Here is a 25,150-nt window from a genome sequence, read left to right on the forward strand (position 1 = left end):
ATGACCTTCAATACGCAAGGTCCGAGTGAAAGCGACTTGGGGAAAGATGCCAATGTTTTAATAATGGAGCTAAACAAAGGTTTTTATTACGTATGGGTATTACATGTACTCCTAGGTTTTCAGTCGACAAATCTTGGGATTCAATGCAAAACAATTGCACAGTTTCCTTCCGTTCTTGAAAAATATCCTTTCCCTGTTGTCATAAACTCTATACTGTTAAAAATCACTCAGATATTCTGCGATGGGTAGGCGAATTTCTAAATACACTTACTTTCAGAAACAATTACCTTCGTCTCTGCATTTTGCGTGCATGTACCGAGTGTAGAACTCACTTCAAAAAGCTTACAGTCTGTGAGGATATCATCCGTAAATTACTACCTTTTACGGAAAGTAATGACCCCACTGTTCGAGCTCTTACTTTACGGTAAGTTGGCACTAACCTTATGTGAGATGTATAGTCTCTTTGGGATTTTAAATGAGATAACTCGCGATCATCTTGGGGTTCATCATGCTATATTGAAACAGATAGAGTCTCATTATGAAGTTGAATCAGATGCTGCTGTTTGGGCCTGTCATACAGTTGCACCTATATCCAGGTACCTTCCACTATGTCATTGTAACCTTTATTTTAGTGTCTTTGCTGCAAGTCTTTGTCCCATATTATGTAAAATACTAAATAACTTGTCGGTAGATATGGGTACCAAGCTTAAACTACTGTGTCTAGGGAAACATATGCATCATAATTCCGTTGTCGCAGAAGAGGTTTGTTCGGATTTACAGTTAATCGCTACCTCAGATACGTCACTGTTTGACAGCAATGCTTGAAACTTACAATACCACAGATTTCGTTACTGGGATTTTAGATACTCTTACAGTTTTAGAAACCCGTGCTCCTTTGCATGTCCATGTTCAGGTCAGTTTTTTATGGCCTATAATATTTAAACCGTCTCAGAATATCGAAATAAATGTTCTTTACCATGAAATGTTTTTTTCCGTTTTACTAATCACTTTTATCACTGATCTCGTTCATTGCTTACCAAGTCTGAGATGTGGGACATTATCAAGAGACATCCATCACCTTCAGTCTGTAAAACGCTTGTCGACGTGTAATCCCACGTTTTTAGTCTATCGAAATCGCAGTCTTCATTGCTATTTCCTCGCTCATCAGAACGAAATATTGAATTTCACCAAACGAAAATAGCATATTTAGCTGTGTTTGCGTTGTTTAGAGAGTAGCTTTCCCCCTAGCCCCCTTAAAGCTGTGTTAACTTGTAAAATTTCATTGATATCACTAATTTCAAAATCACATTTGATTCTACTAGTTTAAGAACAACAAAAGTTAGCTAAAATATTCACTTATTAATTCGATATCATTAGTCATCTGTGTTTTATCTACTTAGGAGGATCTAGTTAGCACTTTCCAAAAGTGATCTGTCAGTAGTCTCTTCCACTCTACTCTATGAATACGAAACAACATTTTTTACGGAAGACTAAGCGAGTTTCAAATGATAAAGGGTGGTAACGTGGTCTTAATTTCTAGTTAATTGAATGCTTCATTAGTTCGCGCTTGTCGAAATAAAAATATGTATTGGTTTATCTCAATAGGCTGTGCATCTAAAACTATTTGTAAACAGTAATTACGAATATTGACGTTAGTCTAAAAGACATAAGTAGCAGTTTAATATCAATGTACATATAATGTACTGTTATATGCCCATGTAATAAATAAAGCAATAAACGATAGTTTAACTGTGATGTTTAAGACGCTATCGCATGGTAACTCTGGGCAATCTAATCTATGAATTTTTAGATCCATGAGTTATTTGTTGCATAACAGATATTGTACAATAGAAATCCCATGCAGTTTTTGTATCTAGTGGAGCATTAAACATATTTTCTGTAGGCTATATATTCTAGAAAACCAATGACTCACTTTTTCCGTACCAATCAAAATGAGCTTTGCACTCAACCCACTGATTAACAGTTCTCCTTGGTATGCATCGACAAAGTTAATATCACAATTCATTGTCATCTTAAAGTTTTACTGTTGTTGACTTCATCTAGACTTAACAAAGTTAGTGACTTTCGTCGAGGAACTTGAAATTGAAATATGAGTAAAGTTAACTAAATAGATTTTCAAAAGTATAACAATCTCATTTCCATATGTTGTTTCACTCTGAAAGCCCCTTAAATTTAATTGACAAGTCTACATCGTTCAAAAAGTAATTTGAGAACAGCGAAGTAGGAAAAAATCATTTAACTGGTTATATTATATTTATGTAACATTAAAATGTAGCAAACGGTTTTAAACTTAGTCGTTTTGACTGAGGAAAAGGATTTTATGTTAGTCGTGTCTGTAACACGAAAAGGTATCTCCTAGTTGATGATCTAACCGTATAGACAAGTTTTCAATGAATCTCGTATTGATGATGATTTAAATTATGTACAACCCAGCAGTTTGAAGATTGACCCTTAACCACTGAATAATCCACTTGAATTCCTAACTGGCTAGTATTTACATCGATAGTTGCTTATACCCCAGTAAATCAATCAACAGGTTATTGATAATTTCCTTTTTTGGAAGCATTGTAAAGAATTGTTTAACTCCTCGCCACATTTTAAAGTCTTGCTGTTTTTGTTCGAGGACCCATGGAAGTATAATATACTAAGGTCATTATCCTGATATACAATCCTCTAAAATTGTCTCATCATTGAGAAGGGCTATTTCGATTTTTATTTAAAACCTCTTAAGGTTAGTTTTTTTATATCATTTTTGTCAGATTTATCTAGAATATTAAAGTACTAGCCCTTGAATTGATCTTCAAATATTTTTTAAATCTATAGATTAACCTTCTTATCAAACGATTATCCTTTGACCAAAGACCTCAACTTCGTCAAAGTGTCCTTTGGAATCTCTTAACTTTAGCTGAAAATGTGTCACATCACTTTGAGAAATCCCATATCCTTGTGAGTCCTGATGTAACTTACTGCAAATTTTTTAAATATGATTAACTTATAATTGCTAACATCTGCAGAAATCTTCAATATCAAGTAAAAAATACCAACCGAGTACGATGCCTAATGAAGTGTTTAACTCTGCATTTTTTAAACTTTCTTAAGCACAGAGGAAGTTGCTGGCCAAGTTCCTAAATATACTTTTTAGAATTTTAAATTTTCTGGCAAGTAAGCTTATTGGTGTTACTATCGATTTCAGTCTGGGCACCTGGGCAGTATCACAGCCCTCACACAAATCGAATGAGATTTGTGAGGCGCATATTTATCTAGTGCTTTTTTGTACCAATATTTATGTGTTTAAATAAATAAATAATATCGATTTCACGGTAAAGCGTAATCGTTTTCTCGTGTTATACCTTAGCACATCTTTGACATTTATTCGTCTTTTCTTTCTATAGAGACTGATCAAATACGTAGGCTTCAGTGTCTTTCAGAATTATTCTATCGATCATCAGTCCGTTTACTACATGAAATGATAGAATGTTATACTTTTTAATTGAAATCAAAACTCTTATTTCACCAAACTATATCAAAATCAATTTTTGCTTTTGAATGCAATGTAAATTGCTGTTGTCATCTTTATAACTAGCAAAGTAGTAAGACATGTTTCAAAACCAATGATAGCGAGGAAGATACATTCATTCTCTGTGTTCTATAGAATCTATAGCATGTTTTTAATCGAATTTCGTTCGTTCTCTTCAGGTTTACCCCTTGATTTTTAATTACTCCAGTACTATTTGTGTTATCCTTCTCATTTCGTGTACTTCATCTAATTGGGCTATGTTTGACAATTTCTACGACTACATGGTTACCTTCCATTTAATTGTCATTCATAATGAGTACCAATCTATGTGTGATTTCTGTTTCTTAAAAAATTACCTCGATTAAGTGTAAATTCTTAAGAATATGCTAATTTTGTTTCACATCCCACTGATCAACTTTATTTAGTCTTCTTTCAGTGACATTATGGCTTAAAACACGTTAAGGATTTAATCACTGTAACATAAATTGATCAAACATTAAATTCACTTCTAAAAATAATTAACCACAAAGAATCCGCACGAAATGCTTGTTGATTATCCTTGTTTTAGGTTATAATTACTTGATAGATATAGTATACAGTTACGTAACACTGTTGTCCCATGTTAACTTTATGGACACTTTTGTTTTGATGGATACTATTGTGGTGTGTGCTACTGATGTCGACAGATACAAGTAGTATGGATCATCAATCGAAAGTGAAATACCTGGCAGCAGAAGGTTAAAGAGACCGAAGAGGAGAGAGTGATTGCTGTGAAAATGAAGGAACAGTAAAGTTTGAGAAAATTGATTGACATTTTGCAAACTGAGTATTTACTGGATGGTTCTCAGATTTTACTAAGGTGTTCTGTAATTTTGTGTTCAAATACATTCGATTGTCCCCACTTGTGTTCTCGTTCACTACACTATGAGCTGTGTGATTGGATTCAAGACTCCTTGAAATGAAATAACTGGATCACAATTTAATGTCCCCATGTTGGAAAGCTTATAGGTATTGGGGCTTTTATCTTTAAGTTAACAAGTACTTTTATGAAGTTCAGATTTCTGAATCATTTACGACTGATTAGTTAAAAGACAAATCTTGTTATGATTGAGATTGGTCGAAGAACTATTAAAAAACCAGGGAGCAACTGATTCTCCTATCATTGTAGTCTCCTTCTCAGAAAGGCCTACATCCGACTTTGCACGTAGTCGACAAATTTGCTTCAGTTCAGTGTTTGCGTCTAAATTTAGTAGTTTTCCTTTCGCAAAACTTAGTCGACTCACATACAATACGTCAATGATCATCATTCCACATAGTGCTAGCTTGAAACTATCTGTCTTCTGAATAATTTTCTTTACAATTTTGATGTTAATACTGTCTAATTCTTCTTTCAGGAATTGAGTTCCCTTTATCATGGCGAAAACTGCAGCAAAATGGATAAATCGTTAATCTTACAAATCTTTTATTGCCTTACTACATCATTTCATTCTGTTGAATTCCTCACATTACCGTCTGGAAAAGAATCTAATTCAGTCTCATGTAAGATTCCGTTTTTCTGCTATATTTGTGTGTTATATTGTTTCTTTGATGTATTTTTTATGTAAATCAAAATGATTTAGGTGAACTCGATCTTTTTTTTCGATGTTTAATTTGAATAACAATCACTGGGTTTTTCTCAAATCAACTCAAACTAAGTTTTATTATTATTATAGCTAGCTATTCTACTTACTATCAATAAGTAGTGTGATGTTAGTTTTTTTTTGTAATTAATTCAGATATATTTCTCATTTTAAAATAAAAAAATAAAATTGTAACAATCTTCAGCGAGCATACTATATCTTCCCGTCTCGACCACAATTACATAAAGGTTGAATTAAGTAAGTTGTTAAGATTTTCTTAGGTTTGTATAGAGTTATATGTTTTAGAAGGATCGAAATATTCAACAATATACAATATATTTAAAGTATGACTTTTCTTCTCAGATTATTCCTAAGTTAAAGAGCTTAAGTTTCATCATACCTTTTTATTCTGTATTTCCAAACCATATTATCTGTGTTCAATTGTTCTCATTATTATTATTACTATTATTATCATTGTTATTATTATTACATGTTATAATTGCTCGTATTATGACCCAGTTACTCTTATTGCTTAGTATATTCTTGGACATTACTTCACTCGACAAGTCCCCAAATTAGAACATGGTTGAACAGGAACGTAATTATATATATATATTACATTCACTGTTTGTCGTTTCTCAGATTTTGAATTCTAAAATTACTTCATATCATCTGTTCAACAAATTCGTTCTTTTCAACAAATTCGTTCTTTTTGTGACTGATATTTTCTTCTAGCACTGACTTTGTTACTACTTTTGCCTCTCTGATATTTTTGTCTTGGTAATTTCATCTCGCTGTACTGATTATGATGTGTTGATTTGCACTGATTCGCATATGTATCAGGTTCTCTATGTTACTTAGGATTGTGATTGACCTCGTTTCTGTTGTTCGTTTTTTAGATCAGTTTCTTACTATGTAACTGACTGATGTTTTCTGAATACTGTGGTAGATTTAACATCCGTCACTATGTTGATTCATTACAAATTTACCTGAATCTCACACTCTAAAGATCGTTTAGAAAAGATCATTTCTATTTTATATAAACCCTGGTGTTATTATTCAAAACAACGATGAAAGTTGTGCAGTTGATCTGTTTGGTTCAAGAGCATGAGATCACTCGAAGAATCCATCTAAGCTATAGATTTAAATAAAGTGAGAACAGTATTCGCAGAATGTAATGAATTCATCGTATTTCAAGGCTTCTCATCAGCTACAAACAGTGTTATTACATTCCATAATCAATGAAGTTTAGTTCGAAGCGAAACATGAGGAAACAGCATATTTAACATAATAGTTAGGATTGGTTGGTATTTATATGCTGAAGATTAAATCATAAATAGGGGGAAGAGAGTAAATTTGTAAGTAATAATAAAAAGACGAATGAGTTATCTTACTATGGTACTGATTAATGTACCACACTTTCTTTCTGCATGCGGAATTCAGGTCGGAAATGCTTGGTGACAATCGCCCCTGCAAAATGGTGTACGTTGCCTATTAATTATTTTGATTGCTTTTGAGTCATCCACTTTGTGTCCAGTATACACTAAATATTTAGTAATCTCACTTAACATATAATGAATTCATGTTATTCTGGAAATATTGTACTTCACGGTTTATTTTAATTTACCAAGGGTTTCAGGATATATGAAATAAGCTATCGATGCTCATTATAATGTTACATATATTTATATATATGTTTTGTATATGAAATTATTTTTGATATCAACCTCTTAATTTCAGATTATACTCCCGTTGATTGTATCAAAAGTGCACTAAAAGATGCATCATCAGCTTATCTTCTGGTTCATGCAATTCAATTAGCTTGTAAACTGACTATATTAAAAGGTGAAAGTGATCAATTAAAATACACTGATGACAAAATTGGTGAAATTTGTATAGATGATGATAATATTGAATTTCAGTTTAAACCGGGACAATTAATTCAACTGCTTTTACATCATTTTAGTACTCCTAATAACGAAGAAGGAGGAGATATAAGCAAACAAAAACCACTATGGTATCTGTACGATAGTCAAATTCCAGTCGACGATTTAAAGGTAAATTGGAATTAACTCAGTTCTGTTAGAGTTTATGGTATATATACACATACTATCTTGAGGTTTACTGGTTCCACTTAGTTGTAGGTCCAGGTTTTTACTCGAATATATCAATCGTTGACACCATATCAATGATTGCTAAAGCCAGTTGCCTATTAGTTAAATGTAATCAACTTTCAACAAATGTGGTTGTAGGTCCTTATACTACTCTTGCAGCTTCGACTTAAGCAGTTAGTCATAAGTGTTACTAGTCCACTCATTAATTACAGCTACACCAAAATGCTTTATTCAGTAAAGCTTTCATAGTATAAACCTTATCTTTAATAATTTGTTGTTTTTTTTCATTTCGCACAATCCTACTGAAATAGAATGCATTACATTAAGCAAAATAAAGACAGTCCGGTGAAGAAAATTTCTTTTCTCAACCATATTATGTAATCAAAAGTATTTTCAATTATCGAATATAAGTTACGTAGTAATTGAAAGGTAATGGTAGGTAGTTAAAATGAAAACAACATCTAAATAAGGGGTATACAAAATAATTATCCACTTGATGAATATAAAGAATATTAAAAAGCGATAAACACATGTCAAACCAACTTATAAAATTGGAGGAGGGTTGAGACTGTGGTAGCATAAAAGACTATGCATGTTGCTTCTAACCAGAGAAACCAGGTGTGAATTGGTATATTGACAATACCTAAGATATTCACATGTTTCTTATCTAGTTTCTTTTGGAGCCGGTGTGTTTGAACTTAGTGGTAATTTTGAATTAAAATTCTAGTGGGAATAGATGGCTAGAATTCACCAGACGTTCAACAATAGAATCATGAAATAGTTTCTAATTCACCTTTCAATAACCCCATTGAATAATGTTCAGATATACGTCTGAAAAGAGTTCGCTTTATTTGACCAATACAACATGCTTCAAATGAATTTATTTTATTCTGTCGATCTTGTTATTTTTACTTTTTTCAAATTTATTGTTGATCAGGAAGTTGAAGCGATTTATTTAAAGTTATTATTTTCTATACTTAACCCTAGTCTATAAGGCATGTTGTTACGAGTTAAGATGAAATATTAATGAGGATTATGAAAAAAATGTTTATATGTACCCTCAAATAACGTGGTTGCAGAGAATAATATTGCATTGTGTATTTAATAGGCGTGAGACTATGATTTCTGGATGAACCAATCAAAGTGAAGATAACAAGTCTTGGAAATTCATTCATCCATATGGCTAAATAGCATTATCATTGATGTTAGTTCGAGATGATGAAAACCCTAATCCTAACTTCTTACTCGAAATCCCGATTCTAACTCCTCAAACTATTTCATAACCTTCTTCAGACTCTAGTGGGTAGGCGAATTTTCTCAAGGTCATTTTGACGTCTTTCAATCGTCATCCGTATATTATAGTCTCACCCTGAGTTACTTCGGAATCACGAAATTTACGCAATTTATCTGTATTACTTATAAGTAACTATTATTGTATTTTGCAAATTTACTTGCTTCATTTTTTAAAATTTAACGAGTACGTTCGGTCCTATTAAACCGATTATCCTTTTTTCTTTGTACGTGATTTTGATTGTTGGTTGCTAGTCCCATTAATGTAAGTGTAACTCTGTCACTTAAAAATATAATAATTATATATTCCGAGAAATCAATTATTATGCTCTTGTCTAATATTCCTTGGTCTATGGACTTCGCGAATCCGAACAAGAGATGAGATAGGAACAAAATGATACGTTCTAAAGAACTGGAGCAATTCATGGTACATTAGTGTAGACACCAAAATTTACATAGAATCTACTTGAGAAACTCTTAGTATCTTATCTATTCGTTTACTAGTTCTGACGGATTGAGAATGAATTGATCAGAATATTTAAATCTAAGCATCGATATGCTCTCAGTTATCAAGATTGTAATTGTATTAATGCTAGAAGTCTTCTGACTAACTTTATTTGATATCAAGTGTTATTATTCAAATTTAACGGACACTGTATTCCATGGATGAATAGACCAGATTTGTCTTGGATAACTCTTTGAGTTACTTTAATTATCATCATAATAAAATCCCGGAGATACATTATTTCTCAGATTGTATCTCTTGTACAATCATCACAATGTGTTCGTTTGTCTGCCAATATTATTATCACCTCAATTTATTTGCTTTTTCAAATCTTCGATTCATTTACTCAATGTGCTGAGGTGATATGTTATGATTTTAGCTTATACAAATGTATGGCAAATCTCATGTTATCAATTTTTCACTAAAATGTCTTGTGATGTATGCAATACGTCATATATATATTATTCTTGTTAACGGATCTTAACATTTCATTATTTTAGACAATCGGTTTATTTCAATATAAGTAGATATTTAATGAAACTTGCATCTCCCTATTTATGGTTTTAATGGTTGCAACTTATTAGCCTCTATGGTGTATTTACGTCTTCACCGGATTGTCTTAATATTGCCATTCACTCACAAGTCATTCTATTAAAGTTAAATAGTAGGTATCAAGGGAGTCCAAAACATGTATTTCATCATTGTGTTCAAGTCCCAATGTGAACACCAATAGTGCGATACAAGTACATTTAGTTGACGAATCCCATTGCTAGTCATTATCCAACTTTAATAAATATTTAACTAATTTTATGGTCTTCAATCATGTTTTTTACACATCTCTGCCTTTTTTGTATATCTGTTAAGAATTAGACTATCCAAATTGCTTGCACTTGTTCATTTGCTGTCGTCAACAAAATTACTTTTAGTCAGTCGTTTAGTCTACTGTAATGTGTATTTATTTCCTATCTTTTTTTAGTGTATTTATAACCTACTTGTTGAATTCTTCAGTACCTTTCCATCTTATGCATCACAATTACATAAGATGAACTTTCTTGAAGGTATAAAACTTGGTAAGTTATTCATCAGTATATATATAGACATTTTTCTTCTATACACTCTAATGTTCATTTCATAAATTCTTTGAGTAGTACTAATTACATTCTCACTAAGCTTTTAAATGATCTTGAAATGTTGGAACAAAGCTTTATCGAACTGTTTACTTCAACTTATAAGAAATAAAGTCATGTGGTAATTATATTCATTTATTCATAACAGACTTAATGATGAGACGTTCAAAATCAATTATCAAAGTTTATGGATTAATAAACACCGACTATAGAAATTCTCTTGTGTAAAGCCCACGAAGTTAAATGTATGACTATTGTATGTTTTAGATCCCGAAAATGACAGTTGGTTTTTATCGTCCGTGATAATCAAATTTCATTGGTATCAAGTTGTTTAAACTTTTTTATCTTGTTAGGAAGTTGTAAAATGAGACGTTAATATTTTAAAGTGTTCCTCGATTAGTTAGAAATACTTTTACTCCAAGATTCTGATTCATACTGCCACAGAATTCGAATAATGTTACGGAACTATGTTGCCTTCCCCCGTCAATCATTGTTCCATTGTAATTATAGGTTGATTAATTGTGTATATTTAATGAATAGTAATTTTTTATGGTTACAAAATAGTTATTGTCTAATATTCTTATGATATAAGATATTCATAGGATAACAACTGTTTTTTTTGTTTTAACACATAAACATTGGTACAAGGCGACACCGAATGTATATGCTTCACACTTCGTCATCCGATTTGTGTGAGGGCCGAAATATTACCCGGGAGCCCAAACTAAGGCAAGTGGTTTTCTTAGGAGATCACTCTCGAGCCCTCGACCTAGAGGTCTAATCCATAAGGTAGTGGAGCAACGTTAGGAGATTCAGTTCCATGATAACAAATGACCAGCAATAGGTTTATGTGCCATTTTTTCCCTCAGGATCCTGAAGCCCATGTATACTATTGGTTTGGAATCAGAATTTCCAACGCCCCTACATACATCTAGTATATCTAGATATATCGTATATATGGTTAGTTCATTAGTTGTTTATTGAAATTGTTTCTTATGTCCATTCTAATCAACTCGGTCATATTGGTTTTTTGTCAGAGAAAGGTAAATTCTTTTCTGTAGATACTCCTTTTATTACATTCCAGAATGAATCCAAAACAATGCAAGGTGTTATTTTGATAAAAAATTTTGTTATATGAATCATGTTGAAACTGGATCATCCGTTGCTTTGGCACGGCCGAGAGTGGAGAGAGTCCGCTCTCCCTCTCGAAATGCTCTCATATGGCCACGCGTATATAGCCTCTGTCAGAGAAGTCCTACTCAATGTCCAGCACTTTAACCGGACACGGTAATTTCACCTAGGGGAGTTGGAAAACCCTGATTCCAAACCAATGGTGCACATGGACTCCAGGATCCTGAGGGAACAAATGGCGTATGAATCGATCGTTGGTTACCGGCTACCATGGGACTGCATCTCCTCATGATACTCCACTGCCTTGTGGATCAGACCTTTAGGTCGAAGGCTCCGAGTGTGGCTCCCTAAGAAAACCACCTGCTCCAGTTTGGACACCTGAGCAGTATCACAGCCTTCACACGAATCAAATGAGATTTGTGCGGCTCGTATGTATCTGGTGCTTTCTTGTACCAATATTTATGTGTTCAAATATATAATAAATAAATATATCACATAGATAACTATATCTGAGTTCATAATTGTATGAAATAACTTATCCTTTTGTTAATTATATATATATATATATATGTTATTGGTTAATATGACTTTCAATTCTACAAAATAATCTAGAATCAGTATGGATATCTAGTTATTTTACATATTAAATATTTGATCTTTTAATTTCATCTCTATTTATCCTCACTGATACAATTCTAATTTATTCAATAAAATAAATTCAGACAGTATTTATTAATTGATACTTTATATCAAATTAAAAACTCAATAAAATATAGTGAGTTCAAGTTTAGATACTCGATTTTGAACTCTACTGTTTAATGTTAATTGAGTTTTAATTGATACTCACTTTATCAACCAGTTATGTTATTAGTTGCAACCTCGTTTTCTAATCATTTTGATCTTATCAGAAGGGGTTTTGTGGATATTATAGTAATTTCAATAGTTCAGATCATGAGCCAATCGAAGCTAGACTACCATGGAGGTTAAGTGCTCTCGCGCGAGACTGATAGGTCCTTGGTTTGATTCTCACGAGACGGGATCGTAGATGCGCACTGCTGAGGAGTCCCACAATAGAACGAAACGGCCGTCCAGTGCTTCCAGGTGATTTACCTTCAATTAACTCATGATCCCAATCATTGAAATTTTGGTTTTAATCAATCAAGAGTATTATTATCATCTATTATTGTAAGGATGGCTCGTTGGCGAACTATAGGAAGCCTTAAGAAGCCTAGAAACAGCCGAAGATATTCCATCCAATCGCCACTAGGGGAACACTCTAGAATGTCGACGTGTAGCCTCCCTATTGGATGGATATGAATGATCCTCTATGTGCCTATTGGCTGTCCGAAATCATGATTTACTTTCAGCCAAAAAGCTATAAATACATGAGACTTTTGTACAATATTTTGACACTGTTTGGGGAATAAAATTCCTACTTACTTGTCTTCTGTTTTCTCTCTTGTGACGTTGCGAATTCGATCGTTCAAGTAGTCTAGTAGTACGTGGCATAGCAAGAATCAAAGCTCTAGATATAACAATTATCAAACAAACTATATGTCTTAAAGTTTACGTAAATTTGTCTAATCGAACTAGTCAATTCAATCCCAGTAGTATATACTGTAAAGGTAAAAAACTGATCAAAATTCAAACCTTCATATCAATAACTGGGAAGTATAAAACTTTCATAATTTATAGTAAATTATATAATCCCATTTTAAATATAAATTTTATACTTCAATTCTAGATGGAGCAATTTCTACTGGTTTATTATGTCAATTCTTGTGTACAATGCATGCTAAATTGTCACAATTCCTATTTCTTAATCCTTCAATAACAACAGTTGATAATGATATGAAATCTGTTCAACTTAATTATTCAAATGTTTTGTCAAAATTGACCAATTCTATTCATGAGAATGGTTTATCACCATCATCATTCACTTCTACACAAGATTGTGTAACTTCTGTACTTGCCACTGTTGGTTTAGTATTCCAATTAACTGGTGGTTCACCCCTAACACAGAGAGAACAAACAATATTAATGCATTCTGTAGCAAAATGTTTAGGTGAAAAGATCAGTAGTAGTAATACTAGTATTGGGTCATCAGGTTATCGTTTGTCACCATGGATTGTTTATCAGTTAGCAAGACAAGGTAATCGATATGGTCAGCATGAATTTGCTGGTAAACTTTACGAAAAATTATCCTCTTTGGTAAGTCAATTCATTATTTACATCATTATTGTTATTATTATCATTATTAATATTGTTACGGATAGCTTTGAAGCTTCCTTTGGTGATAATACATGCTTAAGTGTAACTAAATTTTCTATTGTTATCTCATTTTACTTTCATCCGATTCTGAAGTCAAACCGACAACTCGTTTGCTATAAACAATCCATGATTGGTGTAAAACAGTGTTGGATGCAAAGGAAATTTTATTTTTTTTAATTTTGTATAAAAATAAACCAAAATCAGATGAATAAACTTCACTTTGATGGGTTTATATTTTCCCGTTGTGTTGATGTTAGGGAAGAATACAAACCATTACATATAAAATAAAATTCACACCCGTTCCACAAGCTAATTTCTATATGTTCAATGTTTGGCGCGTTAGGTGCTTAAGGCGAAAAATATTGCTCTGGAGTATCACTATAAACATCACCACTAGGATCCAGCTGACGAATCACAAATGGGACGAAATTATCATCCTCTCTTTCACTATTACCTATAATCCATTACTAATTATAATGTGAATAAAGTTTTTGATCTTTGTCCACGCGTATAATAATCAAACAGAGTTGAAAGAGTTAAAGTAGCAAGAAAACAGAACGAACTGAAATTTCGGCATAAAGGGGTATGATTGTGAATGGGACAATTATACATTGTCACAACCATCATGCAAATTGAATGATTTGTGTGGTACATATATATTTGGTGCCTTCTTGTACCAATGTTTGTATGTTTGAATAAATTAATAAATGGTTTGAGTAATTACCACTTAAGATAACGCCATCTAAAAATCAATCCAAAACTGAAAACCCGAATATTCTTTAATCTCATAACTTATGATTCTATTCTTTATCGCCGATTTCCGTCATTTACATATTCAAAAACGTAGTCCTCAACTGCTGAGTGGAACTCTCAAACATCAACCGATTATGTAATAACATTAATCTTAAAGAATTCATGATTGACATAGTTCTACTGTCACATGAATGAAACAATACCCGTCGATAACATTGAATGCCTTTGCCTAATACCACAGATTGATTAAAAATTGGTAGTATTAATTATTTGATTTTGATTTCTGTGATCGAAATGTAACGTGCTCTCTACAAAATATGAAGGCTATTTGTTTCAATATTCGTCTGCCTTTTGGTTGCTCATTGCTGAGTATTTCGGAACCAGGATTACTTGGCTATCCAGTACTTCTGAATTTATATCAATACATGATAGTAAACAAACTCGACTATAAAATGGATGAGTTTCATAGCTTCATACTTGTATAAACTTGTAAATAAGTCAATTGCTGACTAAATCTTTTCCTGTTTTTAATTTTGTGAAATTTACAGTTTTTATTCCTCTTCAATTTTTTCCTATAGGCTATAACAGAAAAATCATACTTTTGGTTAACTGCTCTATCAGAATTCAGTCAAATGGAATGTAAACTAATCAATTTAACTAGAAACTTGGAAATAGATGTACAACAAACAATATCAACATCTAATTCACCTGTTGATCAACCAACACAACCCACAGTATTAACAAAAAAGCCCTGGGTTGCGAAATTAATTCTAGGTTTAAGAACTGCATCAGAGGAAGCTTGTAAATTACAAACTACCATCATGGTATGAATTGTGTTTTTTTTACTGTGAAGTGCTCTCTTTTCAAATGAAAATGACCCTTTACATGCGTATCATTTGATCGACTAACTAGTTATTGCGAATTTAACAGTAATTGTTAAAAGATAATAATGATTAATCACAGAAATAGATGTTAACTAGCAATGGAATCCAGGACGTGCGTTTCGTTGTATTTAAGACTCGTCAAGTGGATGTACTGTCAACATACTGCACAATTTCAGTGCTAAACATTAATGAGAAGATCCAAACAACCAATAAAAGTGAGATAATGATATTTGTTTTTGAAAGCCCTTAGGAAGCGGGAAAATTACCCACAGATAACGTGGGGGAAGAATTATCACAGACCAATACGGCGAAAGTACAATATGGGAACGAGATTATAAGAATTCTCGACAAATTTCCATCTAGTTTCTAGCAAATCAGAAACCAACTTTTATAAATGTATAGTTTATGGAAAAGAAGACAACAATATTGCAAAGCGTGAAGGGATTTAATACAATTATTAAGTCTATTAATGCCTTTTTCAAGCCACTCTGTCTGTAAATTTTAAAAAACAGCGATGTATAGACTCGTCTTAGTGAATATGTTTTGTCCATATTCTCGAATCCTTAAAAGCACCTAAACAATTTTTTAAAAGTCCTCCTATATTGTTCCTAGTTGGGGTTACGGATTTAGGGTTAGGGTTTTCATCATGGATTAGGATTTACGGGTAATGTCGATTTGTCTGCTATGTATAATCTATGTTTAACACTATCAATTTTGAGATGGTGGTCGGAAATGGTCGATCTGTCCTAATGAGTACCTGACGCACTTGATATTGCACATCACTACCCAGTGATTGATTTTACTATATGGTTGCAAAAAATAATTACTCTCCATCATTATAAACGTTGTCAACAGTGTATAGAGATATTTGTACAGATTGTTATACGGGATATTTGAATTTAGCGCAAAAACCTAAAAGTCGCTTTCTCGATTTTGATTGGCCCATCTTTAAAGCATACTTTTACCATGATTACTACATGTTATACTAAACGAATATCATTAATGAATTAATACGAATGTTGCACTCAATAAATATCACACTGAATTAAAAAATAACTTCTCAACTTATCTCGTCCCAGCATATTTTGTTCATATATTTTAAACTTCTAAATGAAGTATTCATCCAATGCTTCCAGTTTTCTTTGGTTGATTTCTTCAATTTATATCAATTCATAATAACAATTATCATCATTGCTGCCACATTATTTCGATCTTTTTTGTTACATATCTTGTTAATTTCACCCCACCGTGCCAACATGGTATGGCAGCTTGTGCCAACCCATATCTATGCAAGGTTTTACGTTGGGTGCTTATTCCATAATTATTATGTTTTTTTGCCTATTTCTTAACATTTTCAGTGTGTTGGAGGCAGTGATGGACGTTGGTTTCAAGCAAAGTATATTCAAATAAGAAGTTTATTGCTAATTAATTTATCAAATCTCTGTTCTACCGCATATCATGCATTAAGAATTAAACGATGGTGTGGTTCAATCTTTATGAATCAATCATGTCGAACTGATTCATCTCAATTCCAAACTGCTCAATGTGTTTCGACTAATAATAATAATGATAGTAATAGTATAAATATGAATACATCATCAAATTTAGTCTGGGTAGGTTGTTTATCATTCATTTGTACAATGTTAGGTTGATATAACTGGCTTGTTAGTTCAGTTGTGTTTCTTTTTGTGCACAAATATTATGGCATTAAATATTATTTTTCAAAAATGGTGTGGTGAGTAGTACAGTTTAGACATGTCAGCGGCGTAAGTAGTTGCTACTAGTGACATGAGATGATCTTCACACTATATCTCAAAGTGATTGAATTCCCAATTGCACCGTTGGACTCCGACCCAGTTACTCTAATACTTAAGTGTTCGCCGTGAAACCTGATGGTTCTGGGTTTGATTCCTAGTGTGTTCGTGGATGGCTATTCCCAAAGAATCCCAAGATGTAGCAACTGTTCAGTGCCCTCATGGTATAATGTGACTCCAAATAAAATCGCTTTTTGACTAAAAAATTATTAGTAATTAGTTAACTAATAAGTAATTTATTGACACTCTGAAGATTCTATTCATACTGAGATACTTCTGAATAGTAAAAGCAATAAACTATGACTTATTGGTTAGTCTAATGATTCAATGTCCCACTAATAAGTAAATATAAAAATGATATACTAATAAAGTCTCAATCAAATGCAAGATAAATAGGTTTCATGAACGCGTGAAATTCGTTTCTTTAGTGAATAAATAACACCTGTACATATCTATCAAATAATCAGAGGCCATTAATAATTGGTCAAGGAATTCAAATTCATTCTGTATGCTTCCGCCTATGTAGTCATTTATCTTCTTTTACTCTCATGATGAGTTTCACAAATAGTCAACTAAACAGTGACATTTGATGAATCTGCACAACTCACCTTTTAGATATTTTGAAATTTGATAGTCGTTTCTCAGAACTCTATAGATGTGAATTTACTATTCTGTCTAATAAGAGAAAACGTTCATTTGAAATAGTTACTAGTTCCAGTTATGTCTTCAAACCGATTGTATAATTTTTTTTATAATTCAGGTTTATCCCGTTATCTGTTTGTAATCTATCCCTACGCTTCCATTGGCTATAAATCAAACAATAGTTTCTACATAAAGTCTTACATCCTCTTTAGAAAAATTCGCCGAAGAATCAGTTGTAGTCATTACAATGATCAAGAAATAAAACACTTCAAATGATCTTCATTTATTATCTATCAATAGTCTAGACATGAGAGTAACACCAGACCTCTTTCTATAAAGTTAAAAGAACTATAACTGACTTATAACAGAAAGAGGAGTTAGATATTTATGAATTATCTTCAGAAGTATTTATGTATTAGGTCCCAATAAATGTCCTTACAAAAAGATGGAAAATTCATTTGATAAGTTAGCGTCTTTAGTAAATTTTAAAACTTATAATTAACTGATATTAGTTCGTGTTTAAAACAAAAATGTTAAATAATCTTAGCAAACCTAGTTTATTTGGTATTGTTTGTTTGAATCTTCCCATCGATGTGTTAGGACTGCAACTGGTCAGTGTCTAACTGGCATATGTGCATACTGTGCGTATTGCCTTGATATAGCCTTGATTCACAAGCATTGTAAGCAAAGATGGATAGTGGCTAGCATTGGAATCCATGACGCGCGTTTCGTCCAATTCGGGACTCGTCAGCTGGATGTACCTGCATCTCAGAGTTAGTGTTCACTCTGGGACTCGAAGATTCAAACAAACAATACTAAATGAATTTAGACTTCACCCCATTGCACAAGCAAGTGGCTATCAGGACTCAGTGGCCGAGTCGATAACGCGATGGCGTTTCAAGCGAAAGGTACTGGGTTTGAGTCCCAAAGTGAGCATCAACTCTGAGATGCAGGTACATCCAGCTGACGAGTTCCAAATAAGACGAAACGCGCGTCCTGGATTCCACTGCTAGTCACCTTCCATCCTTGCTTCCAAACCTGGTTTACTTTATATTTTAATATGGTTTCTTCTTGTGTTTTTTCTTTTCACTTGTACAGATTTCAAGTTGTGTTGAATCGTGGAATAATTTATCACAAGAAATTTCCAATCTTCGTGCACAATGTTTGGATGCTGATCTTGAAACACATAGACATCTAGAAGCGTATCCTTTACATAATTATCAATCATTTTCCCTGTAACATATCTGTAGATCACATATTTCTTAAACTTTGATTAGATATTTACCAATGATGAATATCAGAATTCACATAGCGAAGTTCATCTTATTTGGCACTTGTCCGACTATCTTATATCAACTCATGATTTCAACTGTGTTAATATCCGTATATTCTAGTAAGCGTTTGTAGTAAGTAGTCTATTGAGTATAGTACTGTCGTTTGAAAACAACTCATAATAGGTACAAATTATATTGGAATTAGCGGTATCACTGAATATATAATTAATTGGTCTAGCTATTTCATTTTCATGTATCCGCGTTCTAGTACTATGAGTTTACTAATGCTGATGAGTAATCTGTGTCTATTACATAATCTTTTGTTTTGCTACTAACTTTTGTCAAGTACAGTAATAGGTTAAGTTTTTAAATCATCCAAATTTCAAACATTAGATTGAAGTTTTGTTATATCTAGAGCCTTGATTCTTGCTATGCCGCGTACTACTAGACTACTTAATCGATCTAACCCGCAACGTCGCAAGAGAGAAGACAGAAGACTAGTAAGTAGGAGTTTTATTCCCCAAACAGTGTCAAGTATGGTACAAAAATCTCAAGTATTTATAGTTTTTGGCTGGAAGTAAATCATCATTTCGGACAGCCAATAGGCACATAGTGGGTCCTTCTTATTCGTCCAAAGGGAATTGGATGGAATATCTTCGGCTCTTTGTGGGCTTCTTGAAGCTTGCTATAGTTTGCCAACGAGCCATCCTTACAAGTTTCAAACTCTCTTTTAATTTATTTTTGGTTTAGATTAGGCGATTAGTGTCACTAGCCCTCACACCAAAAACATGTATATCAAAACACATAAATCTGTATTTGTTTAATGAATTACATTATTTCTCTTTATTTATGATGCAATTATTATTTTTTCGTTAATGTATACCATGATTTATCTTGGAAATCAATTTCTCACTTCTAGATGAACACTCTGACTAATATGAAATCTTCCTTCACCATTATCTCGTTGACTATTAAACCAACTATTCTCACAGATTGAATTGTTCACTGATGATAATCTACTTTGTCATAAATTCCCAAAGTTGTAATCAAAATTCATAACTAGTAGAATTCAACTATATTGATGGTTTAAAGAGGGATGGTATGATTGAAAATCAGTTGCTGTAATGCAAATCCATTCAGTGTTTATTTTCCCTTAGATCTTGCTTGAGTTTTAAAATTATGCCATATTTTTTATTCTACTAATTCATTCTTCACAAATCATATCATCTATCTTTAATGTTTTATACCACTACTGACACCTTTTTTAATCCTTCTACCCAAATATTTGTCTTGACAATTGAATCTCCATGCTGATATAGTATGGTGACTTGAATAGTGAGCACATGTGCCGGGGGTCCTACATTGCTTATAACTGATTAATGTCAGTGGTGAAATTAGATATTATTGATTACGCTGCATGATCATCTTGCTATATATCACAAAAAGTTGACTGAAGTTGAAAATATGAATTTTGCACTTGGCACAGTTTTGTGTAATACGCTTTCTTGAAGACTTGATTTCTTTTTTTTTCTTCGACAGTTTGGTTCGCACTACTATGAAATCACAAACTTAAACAAGATATCTGTCTAGTACTCTATATTTTTTTCAGTGGTTAAATGTCTAGAATTTGTAGATCCGAACATGGTGAAATGCCCAATTTTTTTGCTCGTTCATAGTTTCTTTTTAGCTTATTTCCTTAAAGCACTGTTATGATTAATGTTTTTATTAAATGATAGAATAACACAGTTGGTTGAATTCTTTAATGAACTTCTTAGTTTAATTGATGGATCTAGTTATTCGTTAAAGTGAGTTGTTGTTGTCGTCGTCAATGTTGTTTTTTCAATTATTTGTCGATGCACACAATTTGTCTAAATAAATTCATGAAAAGTTGATTCTCATTAGATATTAATTTAATGAACTAATAACTTTATCCCAGTTCATAGTGGAAACTATTTATCTTATGAGTTAGTAAGTTTCCTCATGAATTCACTTTAGCAAGAGATCATCATCGTAGTTTGATACTTCTTAGCAGCAGTTCACATCTACAACCTACATGGAACTGAATGGAGGATATTTAAATCTTGTAGAAAACGTAATACATTTTGAATGATTAAGTCCGGGGTTCAGTGGTTGCTATTTTTCAATTTCTCTCACTTGGTGACAGATGGAAGAATTCCTCCATAAGAACAACCAATGTGATCAACATTCATGGAAACGCTTAATTCAAACAGACTATCACTAATTCGGATTGTTAATATTGTATAATTGCAAAACATAATGTATGACTGGACTTCAGAACATTTCTTACCAACTGTCACTAAAACACTGACAGCATCACTTCTAAATCGTACCAACAGTAATCATTTTGAATGCTTACTCAATAAAAGATAGTATCGAGTATTCAGTTGAAGGTCTCACAGTGTAGTAAATGAACACTTAAGTAGGTTAAACCAATTTTTTAGTTAGTACAAAATTACAGAATGTAAAATACGAAAACCATACATTAAATTTTTCATTTGCACATCTTCCATCAATTGTCTCTTTCAAACTTCATTGTTCCCTCATTCCTGTTGTTATTACAATTATTCTAATTGCATTTCTGTTCTTTTCAATTCCATCTCAACCTTTTACTGCCAGGCACTCCACTTCTGATTGGTGTTACATACAATTTATGTCGACAGCCATAAGTAGCGTTCATCACAATAGTATTTTCATTAGTTCAACTATTTAACCTTTATTCATGACTACAATATTATTCGGTCTATATTTGTTTGCCCTCATTTAGGCAGAAATAGTAATTTTCATATAATAGCTGCGGTTGAAAATCATGTATCTAGACCTACTGCGCATAGCATAGTTGTCAGTATGCTTTAAACTTATCAGGTGAATGACTAAAACATTAAAACTACAGTTTTTGTATGTGTAAAATATTTTTCTTTATATTGATTGGTCACTGAGTAGTAACTAATGTCATTTTTGTTTAATTCTGATAAAAGATCAGTTGAGCCCTGAATAACTTAATAATAACTGCTATGAATGCGATAATTAGTGACCTGGGTTCAAATTTCTTGAGAAGCATCAGCTCACAAAATTTCAGGTTCACCTTGTTATGATGAGTCCTAACTTTGAGAAAAGCCTAAGTCCAGGACTTCCTTTCGATTACCTTCAACTAGTTAACTCATGTTGTCCTCACAAAATACTAAGACTTTTTCTTTTTTACATAAATACCAAATATGCATACATAGTTGGAATTACATATACTTCTGTCTTGTGGCGTCTCTAATGTTCGGCTGTTTTCTTCCCGATTCATTTCAGATTTTCTTGTATTGAAGAATATTTCTCTTCAAGACATGGTTCAAATTCATTTCATACATATGAATCAGATCCATATGGTAAAATTGTACCTGTACTAAGGACATTAATAAAAGAATATTTTCCAAATACTACTAATAATACACCATCTGTACGTGAATGGTTACCAATTATTATATTCAAAGTTGTTCAATTAGCTACACATTGGCCAAGATTCTTTTTTCAACGTTTACAAACTACTACGGTAAGACTTGTATTATTACCGAAAGCTGGTAGTAATCCAGATGATGTATTAACTATTAGTAATGATATCTGTCACATGGTTCAAGTAATGGGTGTTGTACAACAACGCAGTCGATTAACAAAACAAACATTATTACGTCGTATTACAGCCGTACAAATAATTATCAATGTGAATGAAATTTCTCCAGAAACAATTAAGACAAATCAATTCACTAAATTAAATTGTATATTTTCAACAAAAAAGACTGCACAATTAAAAGGAGATTATTTTCATTGTGAATTTTGTATAAGATTTCCTCAGTCAGAATTGAATAATATACCATTCTCATCATCTGTTGAAAATGTCATGACGACAGCAGCAGGCGTTCGTCAAAATGACCGGATATTTTGTATACATGCACATCCTATTTTAATTGATGATCTCGGATCGTATTGGGATTTAAGTGCAAATGCTGGAGCATCTGATGAAAGCGTACTTGTTCGAGTGGAATCACTTCCTCCTGGTGCTCTATCTACGCATGCATTGAATCCTTCAGATCAACACCATCATCCTCAGCGTTCGGATAGTCAAGAGACGAATGAAAATCTTCAAACAATTGGATCTCATCAACCCAGTTCATCAATATCAGCAACAGATGCATCATCTCATAGTTTTCATCAAAAATCAAATTTTTCCAAGTCTAAAATTGTATCACGATCATTAGACGGTTGGAAATCTCCACCGAAAAATCGTTCAAGGAGAATAACTAGTCATTTAAAATCTTCACAATGAGAAAGAAACATTCGAACTAATGGTATGCTTAGACAAAAGTTGTTTCTTTTTTTTAAAAAAAATAATACTTCTGATTGTGTAAATATATTCTCTTGAAAAATATGTCTTGGTACTTCTAAAATAAAAATATATGATAAAACAAAGTTGTTTTGTTTATATACCTATCATTGAATGTCAACCAAAGCCCGCAAATGCCCTGGTATGGCCGAGAGTAAGGAGGGCTCGCCCTCTCGAAATGCTCTCATACGGCCACGCGTATACAGCCTCTGCCAGGGAAGTCCTACTCACTGCCTTCTCGTGGCAGGAGTACTGTTCACGAAATTGGGAGGACGAAAAGCAAATGTTCGGCTCTTTAACCGGGTCGGTGAATATGGAAGATCCACCTCGGGAAGTCGGAAAACCCTGATTCCAAACCATTTGTGCCCATGGGCTTCAGTACCCTGAGGGAACAAATGGCGTATGAATCAATCGTTGATCACCGGCTACCATGGGACTGCATCTACTTACGATGCTCCACTACCTTAAGGATCAGACCTTTAGGCCAAAGACTCGGTGTCGGGCCCCCTAAGAAAGCCACCTGCTTCGGTCTGGGCACCCGGGGAGTATCATAGCTCTCACAAAATTAAATGAAATGACAATTTTTTGTGTGGCGCATATGTATCTGGTGCCCCTTTGTACCAATATTTATGTGTTCAAATAGATAAAATCTGGTTATTATTTTGAATTTCATCAACAAGTGAATATATAATAAGTAGTAAGCTAAATTACATCGGATCTAGAAGTTGAATTCTGTTTGACGTAATTCGTTTTGAAGTTAATGAACATCATCAGTTTCATGTTGTTTCTCCACATGTCAGCAGTAGTTTATCTGTAATTGTGAAAAGATTTTGTATTCTTAAGTATTTAAATATGTCTCAACTACGCAAACATATTGATACTAAATGTTTTGAACTTAAACTGACTCATGATAGAGTTAAGCTATTCATACGAACAGGCCATCAGAAGAATGATCGCAGTACGTAATCAAATCCTAAGTCGGGTAATGAATAACCTCCGTTCTTATATTGAGTTTGGACGTATATAACAAATAAATGTTTCGAAATCAGTGATTGGAGAAATTTTTTGGCGAAAATATCAGACCATTATTAACTATAGTACGTGGAACAATAAATGCGGAGCAGTGGCTTAGTGGTTAAGATCTGTGCTACTATTGGTCGGTAGCAATATATGTCGTTAATGGTTGGCTGAAATAGGATGTTGATTTAACATACGCTAACGTTTATAAATACCTATGATTTTCTGTACAAAAATGAACCTTGTAGTAAAGTGTTTCTCTCATACTCGAGTCTTCTCTCTGGTGTTCAAGTCGCTGAGTAGTGCTAGCCCTGTGGTTATCCGAATAGCTTAGGATCTGAATAAAGCGTTCAACTTACAAGACATATCAATCTGCTTTCAGCCTCGAAATTCGAACTCCACTCCACCTAGTACCATTACCCCTCACAACTAGTGTGTTCTATACCAGGTGAATGAGTTAATTTATTATCATTATTGTAAGTCAGTCACAACGTATAACTTCATACGTACGTACATCAGTTCGAGTTGCCAGACCACATTAGCACAGAGATGCAGTTGTCGATTCAAATCCCATAGTGGTAGAAGTAGTAGGAGCATAAGCAGTAATCCGAAAGATTAGGGTTTGAAGATGTTATTGAAGGAGTATAATCCAGTGAAATAAATTTGAAGAGAGAAAAAGATAGAGACATGAAGAATTCAGAAGATTAGAATTTGGTAGAACACAAAGAGTGGATGCACCTTCGCTGTAGCAATCGATTTTGAGCCATGTCATTCAAGGTCTCTAACC

The 25,150-nt window shown here is 33.1% G+C and overlaps 1 protein-coding gene across 1 annotated transcript; it reads left to right on the forward strand.

Moving 5' to 3' along the window:
- Smp_124700 (hypothetical protein) lies at window positions 1–23,391 on the forward strand (the record flags this gene model as incomplete). The annotated part of the gene is made up of 14 exons (XM_018796215.1): window positions 1–245; window positions 278–424; window positions 459–596; window positions 633–762; window positions 797–913; window positions 2,845–2,967; window positions 4,933–5,077; window positions 6,898–7,214; window positions 10,043–10,136; window positions 13,069–13,535; window positions 14,927–15,172; window positions 16,591–16,845; window positions 18,787–18,923; window positions 22,278–23,391. The coding sequence occupies 14 exons, from the start codon at window positions 1–3 to the stop codon at window positions 23,287–23,289; spliced, it is 3,573 nt and encodes a 1,190-aa protein (XP_018650450.1). The 3' UTR covers window positions 23,290–23,391.
- Window positions 23,392–25,150: the final 1,759 nt, after the last annotated feature.

Source organism: Schistosoma mansoni, chromosome 2 (genome assembly GCF_000237925.1).
Source record: "Schistosoma mansoni strain Puerto Rico chromosome 2, complete genome".
Taxonomy (NCBI): Eukaryota; Metazoa; Platyhelminthes; class Trematoda; order Strigeidida; family Schistosomatidae; genus Schistosoma; species Schistosoma mansoni.